The 15,816-nt window shown below is 49.6% G+C and overlaps 1 protein-coding gene across 1 annotated transcript in view; it reads right to left on the bottom strand.

The window, feature by feature from the left end:
• The window catches only part of LOC135530278 (lysyl oxidase homolog 4-like), a gene marked incomplete at its 3' end in the record, with an annotated part of 29,173 nt that extends 14,879 nt beyond the window's left edge, over nucleotides 1–14,294 (bottom strand). The window contains exons 1-4 of the mRNA XM_064958627.1: nucleotides 13,887–14,294; nucleotides 10,799–11,074; nucleotides 9,924–10,570; nucleotides 7,287–7,498 (exon numbers count right to left, since the gene is read on the bottom strand). Of these exons, the coding sequence (XP_064814699.1) occupies nucleotides 7,287–7,498; nucleotides 9,924–10,570; nucleotides 10,799–11,063 (1,124 nt within the window). The remainder of the gene's footprint in view (nucleotides 1–7,286; nucleotides 7,499–9,923; nucleotides 10,571–10,798; nucleotides 11,075–13,886) is intronic.
• Between the last annotated feature and the right edge of the window lie 1,522 nt (nucleotides 14,295–15,816).

The raw sequence follows: 15,816 nt of genomic DNA, 5'->3' as shown, positions 1-15,816 counted from the left end.
AGTCAGTGGGGTTATAGCTGACATCAGGTCAGTCAGTGGGGTTATAGCTGACATCAGGTCAGTCAGTGGGGTTATAGCTGACACCAGATCAGTCAGTGGGGTTATAGCTGACATCAGGTCAGTCAGTGGGGTTATAGCTGACACCAGATCAGTCAGTGGGGTTATAGCTGACACCAGGTCAGTCAGTGGGGTTATAGCTGACATCAGGTCAGTCAGTGGGGTTATAGCTGACACCAGGTCAGTCAGTGGGGTTATAGCTGACACAGCAGGTCAGTCAGTGGGGTTATAGCTGACACAGCAGGTCAGTCAGTGGGGTTATAGCTGACACCAGATCAGTCAGTGGGGTTATAGCTGACACCAGATCAGTCAGTGGGGTTATAGCTGACACCAGGTCAGTCAGTGGGGTTATAGCTGACACCAGATCAGTCAGTGGGGTTATAGCTGACACAGCAGGTCAGTGGGGTTATAGCTGACACCAGGTCAGTCAGTAGGGTTATAGCTGACACCAGATCAGTCAGTGGGGTTATAGCTGACATCAGATCAGTCAGTGGGGTTATAGCTGACATCAGGTCAGTCAGTGGGGTTATAGCTGACATCAGATCAGTCAGTGGGGTTATAGCTGACACCAGATCAGTCAGTGGGGTTATAGCTGACACCAGATCAGTCAGTGGGGTTATAGCTGACACATCAGGTCAGTGGGGTTATAGCTGACACAGCAGGTCAGTGGGGTTATAGCTGACACAGCAGAGTGAATGTACCAGGATAAAAGGATATTTAGGCTGTGTCTGAAATGGTACCCTATTTCTTAGTGAGCGCGAGGTGTGAGGGGCGAGGAGGAGACGTGAATGTTTGCATGTAGAATACTTTTGGCCAAAGGGTTGGGAAGACTTGGCCAGGACTGGACCAGGTTGGGAAGACTTGGCCAGGACTGGACCAGGTTGGGAAGACTTGGCCAGGACTGGACCAGGTTGGGAAGACTTGGCCAGGACTGGACCAGGTTGGGAAGACTTGGCCAGTACTGGACCAGGTTGGGAAGATTTGGCTAAGCCTGGACCGGGTTGGGAAGACTTGGCTAAGCCTGGACCGGGTTGGGAAGAATTGGCTAAGCCTGGACCGGGTTGGGATGATTTGGCTAAGCCTGGACCGGGTTGGGAAGATTTGGCCAGGACTGGACCAGGTTGGGAAGACTTGGCTAAGACTGGACCGGGTTGGGAAGATTTGGCTAAGACTGGACCGGGTTGGGAAGATTTGGCTAAGCCTGGACCGGGTTGGGAAGATTTGGCCAGGACTGGACCAGGTTGGGAAGACTTGGCTAAGACTGGACCGGGTGAGGCCAAAGTGAACTTGGCCAACCAGTAGAGTAAGACCAAACCAGACTTGGCTAAGCCTGGACCGGGTGAGACTGGACCAAACCAGACTTGGCTAAGCCTGGCCCGGGTGAGACTGGACCAAACCAGACTAAAGCACCATTTGGCACCACAGAAGAGACAGTCATTCACTGACGCATAAACCAACCTCTCAACCTCAAGTTAAACGCCCAGAACACCAGGATCTGCCCAAATGGCACCATATTCCCTATTTAGTGTACTGTTTTAGAACAGGGCCCTGTGGTCGTGCAGTATATAGGGAGTATGATGCCATTTGGGACACAACCCAGCTGTCCATCCCTGACAGATACTGAAGTTAGGCTCTCTGAAACAAACAGTAGAGCAGAGATGGCTGTGCTTGTCCTTCTATCATTCATCTGCTCTGTGGTTTAGGTGGAAGGAGGCTAAGACACCATCATTCATCTACTCTGTGATTTAGGTGGAAGGAGGCTAAGACACCATCATTCATATACTCTGTGGTTTAAGTGGAAGGAGGCTAAGACACCATCATTCATCTGCTCTGTGGTTTAGGTGGAAGGAGGCTAAGACACCATCATTCATCTGCTCTGTGGTTTAGGTGGAAGGAGGCTAAGACACCATCATTCATCTGCTCTGTGGTTTAGGTGGAAGGAGGCTAAGACACCATCATTCATCTACTCTGTGGTTTAGGTGGAAGGAGGCTAAGACACCATCATTCATCTACTCTGTGGTTTTGGTGGAAGGAGGCTAAGACACCATCATTCATCTGCTCTGTGGTTTAGGTGGAAAGAGGCTAAGACACCATCATTCATCTACTCTGTGGTTTTGGTGGAAGGAGGCTAAGACACCATCATTCATCTACTCTGTGGTTTAGGTGGAAGGAGGCTAAGACACCATCATTCATCTACTCTGTGGTTTAGGTGGAAGGAGGCTAAGACACCATCATTCATCTACTCTGTGGTTTAGGTGGAAAGAGGCTAAGACACCATCATTCATCTACTCTGTGGTTTAGGTGGAAAGAGGCTAAGACACCATCATTCATCTACTCTGTGGTTTAGGTGGAAGGAGGCTAAGACACCATCATTCATCTACTCTGTGGTTTAGGTGGAAGGAGGCTAAGACACCATCATTCATCTACTCTGTGGTTTAGGTGGAAAGAGGCTAAGACACCATCATTCATCTACTCTGTGGTTTAGGTGGAAAGAGGCTAAGACACCATCATTCATCTACTCTGTGGTTTAGGTGGAAGGAGGCTAAGACACCATCATTCATCTACTCTGTGGTTTAGGTGGAAGGAGGCTAAGACACCATCATTCATCTACTCTGTGGTTTAGGTGGAAGGAGGCTAAGACACCATCATTCATCTACTCTGTGGTTTAGGTGGAAGGAGGATAAGACACCATCATTCATCTACTCTGTGGTTTAGGTGGAAGGAGGCTAAGACACCATCATTCATCTACTCTGTGGTTTAGGTGGAAGGAGGCTAAGACACCATCATTCATATACTCTGTGGTTTAAGTGGAAGGAGGCTAAGACACCATCATTCATCTACTCTGTGGTTTAGGTGGAAAGAGGCTAAGACACCATCATTCATCTACTCTGTGGTTTAGGTGGAAGGAGGCTAAGACACCATCATTCATCTACTCTGTGGTTTAGGTGGAAGGAGGCTAAGACACCATCATTCATCTACTCTGTGGTTTAGGTGGAAGGAGGCTAAGACACCATCATTCATCTACTCTGTGGTTTAGGTGGAAGGAGGATAAGACACCATCATTCATCTACTCTGTGGTTTAGGTGGAAGGAGGCTAAGACACCATCATTCATCTACTCTGTGGTTTAGGTGGAAGGAGGCTAAGACACCATCATTCATCTGCTCTGTGGTTTAGGTGGAAGGAGGCTAAGACACCATCATTCATCTGCTCTGTGGTTTAGGTGGAAGGAAGCACCAGCCATCGGTGTAAAAATAAATAATACTGGCTGGCAAAGTGGGAGGCCCTCTGCTCTTCCAAATGACTGGCTGGCAAAGTGGGAGGCCCTCTGCTCTTCCAAATGACTGGCTGGCAAAGTGGGAGGCCCTCTGCTCTTCCAAATGACTGGCTGGCAAAGTGGGAGGCCCTCTGCTCTTCCAAATGACTGGCTGGCAAAGTGGGAGGCCCTCTGCTCTTCCAAATGACTGGCTGGCAAAGTGGGAGGCCCTCTGCTCTTCCAAATGACTGGCTGGCAAAGTGGGAGGCCCTCTGCTCTTCCAAATGACTGGCTGGCAAAGTGGGAGGCCCTCTGCTCTTCCAAATGACTGGCTGGCAAAATGGGAGGCCCTCTGCTCTTCCAAATGACTGGCTGGCAAAGTGGGAGGCCCTCTGCTCTTCCAAATGACTGGCTGGCAAAGTGGGAGGCCCTCTGCTCTTCCAAATGACTGGCTGGCAAAGTGGGAGGCCCTCTGCTCTTCCAAATGACTGGCTGGCAAAATGGGAGGCCCTCTGCTCTTCCAAATGACTGGCTGGCAAAGTGGGAGGCCCTCTGCTCTTCCAAATGACTGGCTGGCAAAGTGGGAGGCCCTCTGCTCTTCCAAATGACTGGCTGGCAAAGTGGGAGGCCCTCTGCTCTTCCAAATGACTGGCTGGCAAAGTGGGAGGCCCTCTGCTCTTCCAAATGACTGGCTGGCAAAGTGGGAGGCCCTCTGCTCTTCCAAATGACTGGCTGGCAAAGTGGGAGGCCCTCTGCTCTTCCAAATGACTGGCTGGCAAAATGGGAGGCCAGCACAGGGCCACTAACTGACTACTGAGGTGAAATGTTTGTCTAAAATCCTCTAGAGTTGTGTGTGTGTGTATAAACACCTTTAAGCGCTGTGTCAACATTGGCCTAATGTTCTCTTTGAAACAGATTTAGAAACTGTAGAGAGATTTGGAGAGACGAAATGCTGGCATCTAATCACTGTTATTTCCTCTGAGAGGGGAACAGCAAACGTGGCAATGTTTTCATCTCATGAAGAAAAAGAACAACAACAAAAAGCTTTTTTTTCTCTCTCTCTGGCGGTGAAACATTCACAACCTCTCACAGCCTTTCTCCAGCCTCACACCTCGTCAACTGGGGCAGAAAACCTCTGTTAAAAAAGCTGGAAATCTTCCCCAAAAAGGGGATTCCTAGACGAGAAAAATGTGGAGGTCTCGGTGGGTTTAGTGACATAGAGTTGGAGAGAGGGCACCTCTTTGGGTCTTTGCCACAATGGTGTGCTAAGTGCCTCCCCTATCCAACTCTATGGTTTGTGATCTCAATCAGGAAGTGATTGTAAAGAGGAACAGATCTTTTTAAATGTAGCAGTGTGTGTGTGTGTGTGTGTGTGTGTGTGTGTGTGTGTGTGTGTGCCCTCCACCTCTCCATCTCTCTATCTCTCTGCCTCTCCATGTCTCTATGCATGTGTGTGTGAAAGGATATGTGTGTGTGTGTGTTTATTCAGCAGCCTAACCTGGACATTAGCTGTAATTATCTGGGATGTAAAGATAGTTTAGGGTAGAGGAGACATCCTCCACACAGGCCGTAAATAAAGGCTGTGGCTGGACAGACAGACAGAGGTGGTCTGTGTGTCTGTAGGCTTTAAAGGTCTGTGCCTTTATAAAGGTTATTTACAGCTGGGGACAGACAGATGGACGAGATTCACCGAGACGTCCATCGCCCGGGTAATGGATTCTACAGGTCTAAGTGTTCTAGAATATGACTGTAGAAGTGACATGTGGGAGACTTGGGGAAATAATGGAACTACTGTAGCCTACAAAAACACAAACAAAGATAATTGTATCAATAAACGTTTCTCACTGAAAGACACAAACCTTACCCAACCAAACCATGTATAGCCACAAACACAGATACTGAAACCAGAGGTAGAGAGAGAACAGAGAGAGAGAAATAGATAGAGAACGAGCGATAGACGGGGTGAGAGATAGACGGGGTGAGAGATAGAGAACGAGCGATAGACGGGGTGAGAGATAGACGGGGTGAGAGATAGACGGGGTGAGAGATAGAGAATGAGAGAGACGGGGTGAGAGATAGAGAATGAGAGATAGACGGGGTGAGAGATAGATGGGGTGAGAGATAGAGAATGAGAGATAGACGGGGTGAGAGATAGACGGGGTGAGAGATAGAGAATGAGAGAGACGGGGTGAGAGATAGAGAATGAGAGATAGACGGGGTGAGAGATAGATGGGGTGAGAGATAGAGAATGAGAGAGACGGGGTGAGAGATAGAGAATGAGAGATAGACGGGGTGAGAGATAGACGGGGTGAGAGATAGAGAATGAGAGATAGACAGGGTGAGAGATAGACGGGGTGAGAGATAGAGAATGAGAGATAGACGGGGTGAGAGATAGACGGGGTGAGAGATAGAGAATGAGAGATAGACGGGGTGAGAGATAGACGGGGTGAGAGATAGAGAATGAGAGAGACGGGGTGAGAGATAGAGAATGAGAGATAGACGGGGTGAGAGATAGATGGGGTGAGAGATAGAGAATGAGAGAGACGGGGTGAGAGATAGAGAATGAGAGATAGACGGGGTGAGAGATAGACGGGGTGAGAGATAGAGAATGAGAGATAGACAGGGTGAGAGATAGACGGGGTGAGAGATAGAGAATGAGATAGACGGGGTGAGAGATAGAGAATGAGAGATAGACGGGGTGAGAGATAGACGGGGTGAGAGATAGAGAATGAGAGATAGACGGGGTGAGAGATAGACGGGGTGAGAGATAGACGGGGTGAGAGATAGACAGAGAATGAGAGATAGACGGGGTGAGAGATAGACAGAGAATGAGAGATAGACGGGGTGAGAGATAGACGGGGTGAGAGATAGACAGAGAATGAGAGATAGACAGGGTGAGAGATAGACGGGGTGAGAGATAGACGGGGTGAGAGATAGAGAAAGAGAGATAGACGGGGTGAGAGATAGAGAATGAGAGATAGACGGGGTGAGAGATAGACGGGGTGAGAGATAGAGAATGAGATATAGACGGGGTGAGAGATAGACGGGGTGAGAGATAGACAGAGAATGAGAGATAGACAGAGAGAGATAGACGGGGTGAGAGATAGAGAATGAGATATAGACGGGGTGAGAGATAGACGGGGTGAGAGATAGACAGAGAATGAGAGATAGACAGAGAGAGATAGACGGGGTGAGAGATAGAGAATGAGAGATAGACGGGGTGAGAGATAGACGGGGTGAGAGATAGACAGAGAATGAGAGATAGACAGGGTGAGAGATAGACGGGGTGAGAGATAGACGGGGTGAGAGATAGATAGAGAAAGAGAGATAGACGGGGTGAGAGATAGACGGGGTGAGAGATAGACGGGGTGAGAGATAGATGGGGTGAGAGATAGATAGAGAATGAGAGAGATAGAGAAAGAGAGATAGAGAAAACTAGAGAGTTTTTACAAGACTTATAGGAAGTGCTGTCGTATGCTTTTTCCACCGGTTGTGTATAATTACATGAGATTAGAGGATCCGTTCCTGGTCTCCATCCAAACACACATGATGCTCCTCCTACAGCCAGCCTCTGACATTAACAACATACTATTTAAGGCTACGTCCCAAATCACACACTATGTTTGACCAGGGCTTTGATAAAAAGTAGTGCACTAAAAAGGCTAGCTAGTCATTTGGGACACACACCTGCTCTTTAAGACTATTTAAAAGTGCACAGCCTACTATGATGAGGCAAAGTCCAGACACGCAGGCATGGTTAGCCCAATGCTGGTGAGTAACTGCTGTGTGGATGGTGGTAGTAATGCTGGCTCTGCACCCCCCCCACATACACACACACACACAAGCACTCACACATGCACACACACACACAAGCACTCACACATGCACACACACACACACACATTTAAGTGAAAAATGAGGATGTCAAAATGGGGACACACCTTTCCAGACACAAACACACCCTCTCTCCCTTACCTGTAGACGGTGTGGTCGTATGCTTCGGCGGAGGGGTATCCCAGCATGCCACACACCACACGGCTGCCGCTGAGGTCCCAGCCCTGGTCACACACATGACGCCACCTCCCAGCATGCTTCACTTCCAAAACGCCCTCTGACAGCAGGCCGGTACGGACGCCTGTCAGAACGGGCCGGAGACGTACCTCCTCTAGTCTCACCCTACTGGCCGTCTGGGAGAGGAGGGGGGGGGAGAGAGAGGGGGGAGAGAACAGAATCTAACTTTAGTTGCCATCGCAGTCTCTACACAACAAGGACATGAAGGAACAAACACACTGAAAACAGGGTGTGTGTGTGTGTGTGTGTGTGTGTGTGTGTGTGTGTGTGTGTGTGTGTGTGTGTGTGTGTATGTGTGTGTGTGTGTATCAAAAGTTTCGGGTAGAACCTTAGAAATGTTCCTGTTTTTTAAATAAAACATTTATGCCCATTAAAATAACATCAAATAGATCAGAAATACAGTGTAGACATTGTAAATTACTATTGTAGCTGAAAACGGCTACAATAGCTTAAATTAAATAGTACCCGCAAAACACCAGTCTCAACGTCAACAGTGAAGAGGCAACTCCGGGATGCTGGCCTTCTAGGCAGAGTTGCAAAAAAAAAGCCATAACTCAGATTGGCTAATAAAAAGAAAAGATTAAGATGGGCAAAAGAACACAGACACTGGACAGAGGAACTCTGCCTAGAAGGCCAGCATCCCGGAGTCGCCTCTTCACTGTTGACGTTGAGACTGGTGTTTTGTGGGTACTATTTAATGAAGCTGCCAGTTGAGGACTTGTGAGGCGTGCCTAATGTACTTGTCCTCTTGCTCAGTTGTGCACCGGGGCCTCCCACTCCTTTTTCTATTCTGGTTAGAGCCAGTTTGCGCTGTTCTGTGAAGGGAGCGTTGTACGAGATCATCAGTTTCTTGTCAATTTCTCGCATGGAATAGCCTTCATTTCTTAGAACAAGAATAGACTGACGAGTTTCAGAAGAAAGTTCTTTGTTTCTGGCCATTTTAAACCTGTAATCAAACCCACAAATGCTGATGCTCCAGACATTCAGCTAGTGTAAAGAAGGCCAGTTGTATTGCTTCTTTAATCAGGACAACGTTTTTCAGCTGTGCTAATGTAACAGTATAGCTTCCGTCCCTCTCCTCGCCCCTACCTGGGCTCAAAACAGGGACCCTCTGCACACATTAACAACGGCCTCCCAAAAAGCATCGTTACCCATCGCGCCACAAAAGACGCGGCCCCTGCAGAGCAAGTAGCAAACTACTTCAAGGTCTCAGAGCGAGTGATGTCACCGATTGAAACGCTATTAGCGTGCACCCCGTTAACTAGCTAGCCATCGGTTACACTAACATAATTGCAAAAGGGTTTTCTAATGATCAATTATCCTTTTAAAACGATAAACTTGGATTATCTAACACAACGTGCCATTGGAACACAGGAGTGATGGTTGCTGATAATGGGCCTCTGTACGCCTATGTAGATATTCCATAAAAAAATCTGCCGTTTCCAGCTACAATAGTCATTTACAACATTAACAATGTCTACACTGTATTTCTGATCAATTTGATGTTATTTTAGTGGACAAAAAATGTGCTTTTCTTTCAAAAACAAGGACATTTCTAAGTGACCCCAAACTTTTGAAGGGTAGTGTATATGTGTGTGTATACAGTATGTGTGTATATGTGTGTGTGTGTATTACGTTCCAAAACAGTGGTAAGGTCATGAACTTAGCTTCAGTATATAAGATGTTACGAGGTCTAACAGATGGGTAGGTGATAGATGGGCTGGTCTTTCCTCTGTGGAGGCTCTGCAAACAGCCCTGTGTTTAGGGAGTTGGGTCTGTTTACCTACTAGAGGTTGAGGCCTGAACGTGCGGGATACTGCCCATTATGAATTGGATCCGGAAAAGGCCTGGTTTTAGGGCCGTCTGTAATTACGGCGTGCCTATCGGGCTGTGGGCTCCTGGCTCCACCAACCAGCTTCCTGTACCCCGAGAGTTGCCATGGGGCTACGTGAGGCGACCGTGGATCGGTACAGTACAGTAGTGTTGGGGTGTTGAGTGTGTGGGGGCAGGTGTGTGTGTGTGGGGGTGGGAGGGTTGAGTGTATGTTTGTGAATGCGAGAGAGAGAAAGGGGAAGCAAGAGAGAGGCAGAGCAAGACAGAGAGGATGAGAGAAAGGGGAAGCAAGAGAGAGGCAGAGCAAGACAGAGAGGATGAGAGACAGGGGAAGCAAGAGAGAGGCAGAGCAAGACAGAGAGGATGAGAGACAGGGGAAGCAAGAGAGAGGCAGAGCAAGACAAAGAGGAGGAGAGAAAGGGGAAGCAAGAGAGAAGCAGAGCAAGACAGAGTGGATGAGAGAAAGGGGAAGCAAGAGAGAGGCAGAGCAAGACAGAAAGGATGAGAGAAAGGGAAGCAAGAGAGAGGCAGAGCAAGACAGAGAGGATGAGAGAAAGGGGAAGCAAGAGAGAGGCAGAGCAAGACAGAGAGGATGAGAGAAAGGGGAAGCAAGAGAGAGGCAGAGCAAGACAGAAAGGATGAGAGAAAGGGGAAGCAAGAGAGAGGCAGAGCAAGACAGAGAGGATGAGAGAAAGTGTTTTTCGTCACCTGTCCGTCTGTGATGTCAACGAAGCCCACGTTGGTGATGTCTGCCTCTGGTTCAACATGGTTCCCACTGGGCTGCCTGGGGATCTCTGCCTCCCATCTGGCCGCCTGTGGTCCGGTCCGCCCCACATCCTGGGCCTGCCTGTAGGCTGCACCATTCCCCAGCCGGGGGGGGATCTGATGCCCCTGGGGCACGGCCAGGTTCTCCTGTCTCGTCCTGGCCTCCCCTCCCGCCTGACTCTGGCCGTTCCGGGTACGCAAGTGGATATCATGACCCCGACGCTGTTGCCGTGAACTTTGACCCTGACCTCTGGGGGTGTTGCGGTGGAGGGCGATCTCATGACCCCTTCTCCCGGGGGATGTGATGTGAGCAGGGGGAGGAGGGGCCACCCCTTCTTGGACTGTGGCTAGACGTGGCGGTGTGGAGAGGTTGGGGATCCTCTGTGGTCGGGCCGAGGCCACTGGGACGGCCAGGGATGTGGGGGAGCCCTCTACCTGGTTAGGGGAGTAGTCGACCCTCCTCTGGGTGCTACAGACGACCCCCAGGTCCTCAGAGTGGGTGCAGTCATTTATCCCCCAGCCGTTGGAGTGACAGTCAGACAGGGAGAGCTCCGTCCCCATGCAGTGCACGTTATCCAACCAGATCAGACCTAATGGGACAAGAAGGGGCACACTTCCTCGTTAGCAGCCAATCAAGAGCGATCAATAAGATACAACGGATTCTCCCAGTTGACCAGCCCACATAAGTAAAGGTTGAACCGATGTCACGAAACATAATCTCCAGACAGGCAGAAGACGGGCAACAGTGACGCTCTCTTGTGAAAGCCTTAAGTTCCAGCAACGAAGAGGATTATTAAGGAAGTAAGGTGTTACCGTACCTTGTCCTTCCCCAAACTTAGAGCTGTGAGCCCAGGTGAGACTGCGTGAGAAGCCCAGCTCTCGACACACCACGTTGGCCAGGTTAATATCCACCTCGTCATCACACACCGTCCCCCACGCCCCATTATAGAACACCTCTACGCGACCCTCGTTGGGGCCCCGCCTCCCACCTGCCAGGCGCACCCTCGGCCCTGATCCCTGGGCAAGGGAGGGGGAGAGGAGGGGAAGGAGGAGGGAACTCACACACAGGAGGAGGCCCAACATCCTTATTCAGTCTGGAACGGAGAGATCACGAGAGACAGAGAGAGACAGAGAGAGACAGAGAGAGAGACAGAGAGAGACAGAGAGGGAGATAGAGAGAGATAGACAGAGAGAGTGATAGAGAGAGTGATAGAGAGAGACAGAGAGAGACAGAGAGAGACAAAGAGGGAGATTGAGAGAGATAGACAGAGAGAGTGATAGAGAGAGTGATACAGAGACAGAGAGAGACAAAGAGGGAGATAGCGAGAGAGAGAGAGCGACAGAAAGGGTGATAGAGAGAGAGAGAGACAGAGAGAGAGAGAGAGAGACAAAGAGGGAGATAGAGAGAGATAGACAGAGAGAGTGATAGAGAGAGTGATAGAGAGAGACAAAGAGGGAGATAGAGAGAGAGCGAGAGAGAGAGAGCGACAGAGAGGGTGAAAGAGAGAGAGAGAGAGAGAGAGAGAGAGAGAGAGAGACAGAGAGAGAGAGAGAGAGACAGAGAGAGAGAGAGAGAGAGAGAGAGAGAGACAGAGAGAGAGAGAGAGAGAGAGAGAGAGAGAGAGAGAGAGAGAGAGAGAGTGACAGAGAGGGTGAAAGAGAGAGAGAGAGAGAGAGAGAGAGAGAGAGACAGAGAGAGAGAGAGAAAGAGAGAGAGAGAGAGAGAGACAGAGAGAGAGAGAGAGAGAGAGAGAGAGAGAGAGAGAGAGAGAGAGAGAGAGCGACAGAGAGAGCGATAGAGAGAGAGGGAGAGAGAGAGAGAGACAGAGAGACAGAGAGAGCGACAGAGAGAGTGACAGAGAGAGCGACAGAGAGAGCGACAGAGAGAGAGACAGAGGCAGAGAGAGACAAAGAGGGAGATAGAGAGAGAGAGTGTGCCACAGTGAGTGTGCCACACGGAGAGACAGAGAGAGAGACAGAGACAGAGAGAGACAAAGTGGGAGATAGAGAGACAGAGAGAGACAAAGAGGGAGATAGAGACAGAGCGAGAGAGAGAGCGACAGAGAGGGTGATAGAGAGAGAGAGGGAGAGAGAGAGCGAGAGAGAGAGAGAGAGAGAGAGAGAGAGAGAGCGATAGAGAGAGAGGGAGAGAGAGAGAGCGAGAGAGAGCGACAGAGACAGAGACAGAGAGAGACAAAGAGGGAGATAGAGAGAGACAGACAGAGAGGGGGACAGAGACAGAGAGGAGAGAGAGAGAGAGAGAGAGAGAGAGAGAGAGAGAGAGAGAGATATCACTTAAAATCACGCACAAAAAAATACATTGTTTCTCAGACACTTGTGAAAATTACATAAAACCAATCAACACTATTGTAAACTACCAACATGAAAAGCCTTTTGAAATGATAGTTTGTTTGTGCACCAACCCCCAGTAGAACCCTCAGATCAGATGGAAACATTCCACTGTGGAAACATGCCATTAGTCAGGCACACACCTCCATGTATCCAACGGCCTTAGAGCCAGAGAACAGCCCCCGAAGCACAGTGGAAATAACACTGATAACAGAAGCACAGAAGCACTCAGTGTCTCTGCCTGCGTTCCAAATGGCACCCTATTCCCTACATAGTGCACTTCTTTTGACCAGAGCCCTATGGGCCCATAGTGCACTATATAGGGAATAAGGTGCCATTAGGGAGTTAACCAGAAAGGGGAAGAGAGTAGCGACCGACCAAAGCTAAAATCAGCAGAGGCCCGTCCACAAACCCTCAAACCTCGTCTAGTTATACTGAGACAGCCAGGCAGGCAAATAAACAGGGCCTTAAAAATGCCCACACACACAAACAACACAGTATCAGGCTGCTACTGTGTGTAAGATGAGCTGCATCTCAATGCTCTGAATATTGGTTTCCTCTCCTCGTCTCCTTGCCTTCATCTGCACTAATATTAAGATCCAGAACAGGTGAGAGTATGGATGACTGCACTTTCATCTGTCCGGTGCTTTCACATCACGTTTACATCAGTGCAGATGAAGGGAAGGAGACAAAGACAGGAAAGGAGAAGAGGAGGGAGTAATCCACTGTAGCGTATTGAGACGCATCCACAGTCAAATTAGTGGAAGGTTACAGTGTTGGGTAACATTTGGTTCTAGACAAGACAAGACAAGGGAAGCACGACACTGGAGAATCTAAATGCTGTAACCATGAAGGTAGAGAGGAGAGAGAAGAGGGGGAGAGAGGAGGAGAGGAGAAGTGGAGAACGGAGGAGAGAGGTGGGAGAGAGGAGGAGAACGAAGGAAGAGAGGAGAGAGGTGGGAGAGAGGAGGAGAGGAGGAGAGGAGAAGAGGAGAACGGAGGAGAGAGGTGGGAGAGAGGAGGAGAGGAGAACGCAGGAGAGGAGAGAGGTGGGAGAGAGGGAGGAGAGGAGAAGAGGAGAACGGAAGAGAGAGGTGGGAGAGAGGAGGAGAGGAGAAGAGGAGAACGGAGGAGAGAGGTGGGAGAGAGGAGGAGAGGAGAGAGGTGGGAGAGAGGAGGAGAGGAGGAGAGGAGAAGAGGAGAACGGAAGAGAGAGGTGGGAGAGAGGAGGAGAGGAGAATGCAGGAGGAGAGGAGAGAGGTTTGAGAGAGGAGGGGAGCAAAAAAGAAGAGAAGAAAAGTGGGGGGAGTGAGACCCAGCGAGGGATGGAGAGATGGAAGAAGACAGGAGGAGAAGAGGACTGGAGAGAAGAGAAGTGAAGAGTGAAGACAGAATAGATGGAGGTAAATGACAGATGATAGGAGGGAGATAAATAGATAGAAAGATAACAGAAAGATGAGAGAAAGAACAAATGAAAAGAGCGAGGAGAGAGAGAGAGAGAGAGAATGAAGAAGGGATGGGATGAATAAAAGTGAACAAAATCAATTCATAACTCACCTGGCAGTTGTGCTCTGTCTCAGAGTCACCAGCTCTCTCTCTCTGTCTCGGAGTCACCAGCTCTCTCTCTGTCTCAGAGTCACCAGCTCTCTCTCTCTCTGTCTCAGAGTCACCAGCTCTCTCTCTCTGTCTCGGAGTCACCAGCTCTCTCTCTGTCTCAGAGTCACCAGCTCTCTCTCTCTCTGTCTCAGAGTCACCAGTTCTCTCTCTGTCTCAGAGTCACCAGCTCTCTCTCTGTCTCGGAGTCACCAGCTCTCTCTCTCTCTCTCTCTGTTTCGGAGTCACCAGCTCTCTCTCTCTCTGTCTCGGAGTTACCAGCTCTCTCTCGCTGGGACGGAGTGGGTGAGTGAATGAAAGAAAGAGGGCAGGAAGACTTGTCTGGCTTTCTCTCTGTTCTCTCCCTCCCTCTTTCTCTGTCACTCCCTCGTTTTAGTCACTTTCTCCATCCCTCCCATTTTTTCTCCATTATGTAAAAGTAATTTTTTCTCCATTTAGTCATTTTCCTATGCTGGTCCTTTCACTGAACCCCTCCACTCCACTCACACCTGTTACCCTTAAAAAAGGGTTTTATTTATTTAACCTTTATATAACTAGGCAAGTCAGTTAAGAACAAATTCCTATTTACAATGACGGCCTACCGGGGAACAGTGGGTTAACTGCCTTGTTCAGGTGCAGAGTAACAGATTTTTACCTTGTCAGCCCAGGGATTCCAGGTAGCCTCACTCTAACCATTAGACTACCTGCCACCACAAATCCACCTACCTACCCTTACCCCCTCTGCCACCCAACCAGGAGCCCCAAATCTAGCATGGCAAGGTGAGCACATGCTTTGGTTGACTACACCTCTCTCTCTCTCTCTCTCTCTCTCTGTCCCCCCCCTCTCTCTCTGTCTCCCTCCCCTACCCCCTCTCTCTCCCCCTCTTCCCCCCTCTCTCTCCCCCTCCTCTCTCCCCCCTCTCTCTCTCTCACTCTCTGCCCCTCTCTCAATTCAATTCAATTCAATTCAAGGGCTTTATTGGCATGGGAAACATGTATTAACATTGCCAAAGCAAGTAAGGTAGATAATATATAAAGTGAATATATAAAGTGAAAAACAATAAAAATTAACAGTAAACCTCTCTCTCTCTCTGTCCCCCCCTCTCTCTGTCTCCCTCCCCTACCCCCTCTCTCTCCCCCTCTTCCCCCCCTCGCTCTCCCCCTCCTCTCTCTCTCTCTCTCTCTGCCTCTCTCTCTCTGTCCCCCCCTCTCTGTCTCCCTCCCCTACCCCCCTCTCTCTCCCCCTCTTCTCCCCTCGCTCTCCCCCTCCTCTCTCTCTCTCTCTCTCTCTGCTTCTCTCTCTCTCTGTCCCCCCTCTCTCTCTCTCTGTCTCCCTCCCCTACCCCCTCTCTCTCCCCCTCTTCCCCCCTCGCTCTCCCTCCTCCTCTCTCTCTCTGCCCCTCTCTCTCTCTCTCTGTCCCCACCTCTCTCTCTGTTTCCCTCCCCTACCCCCTCTCTCTCCCCCCCTTCCCCCCTCGCTCTCCCCCTCCTCTCTCTGTCTCTCTCTCTCTCTCTCTCTCTCTCTCTCTCTCTCTCTCTCTCTCAGTCTAATTGTACAGAAGGATCCTGGGCTCAAACCAACACCCACAATTAGTGGTGCAGTGAAATAAATACATGCTCTTCAGCAATAACCTGTTGAGAACTGTTGCTCCTCCCTCTTTCCCTTTTTCATTTTCTTTCACTATTTATATCTGTCAATTTATTCTCCCTGTCTCTCTCTCTCTCTTTCTCTCTCTCTCTCTCTCTCTCTCTTTCTCTCCCTGTCTCTCTCTCTTTCACTCAGTCTCTCTCTCTCTTTCACTCCCTGTCTCTCTCTCTCTCTCTTTCTCTCCCTGTCTCTCTCTCTCTTTCTCTCCCTGTCTCTCTCTCTCTCTCTCGTTCTCTCCCTCACCCT

Source organism: Oncorhynchus masou, unplaced genomic scaffold (genome assembly GCF_036934945.1).
Source record: "Oncorhynchus masou masou isolate Uvic2021 unplaced genomic scaffold, UVic_Omas_1.1 unplaced_scaffold_1313, whole genome shotgun sequence".
Taxonomy (NCBI): Eukaryota; Metazoa; Chordata; class Actinopteri; order Salmoniformes; family Salmonidae; genus Oncorhynchus; species Oncorhynchus masou.
This window is presented reverse-complemented; position numbering and strand designations above follow the sequence as displayed.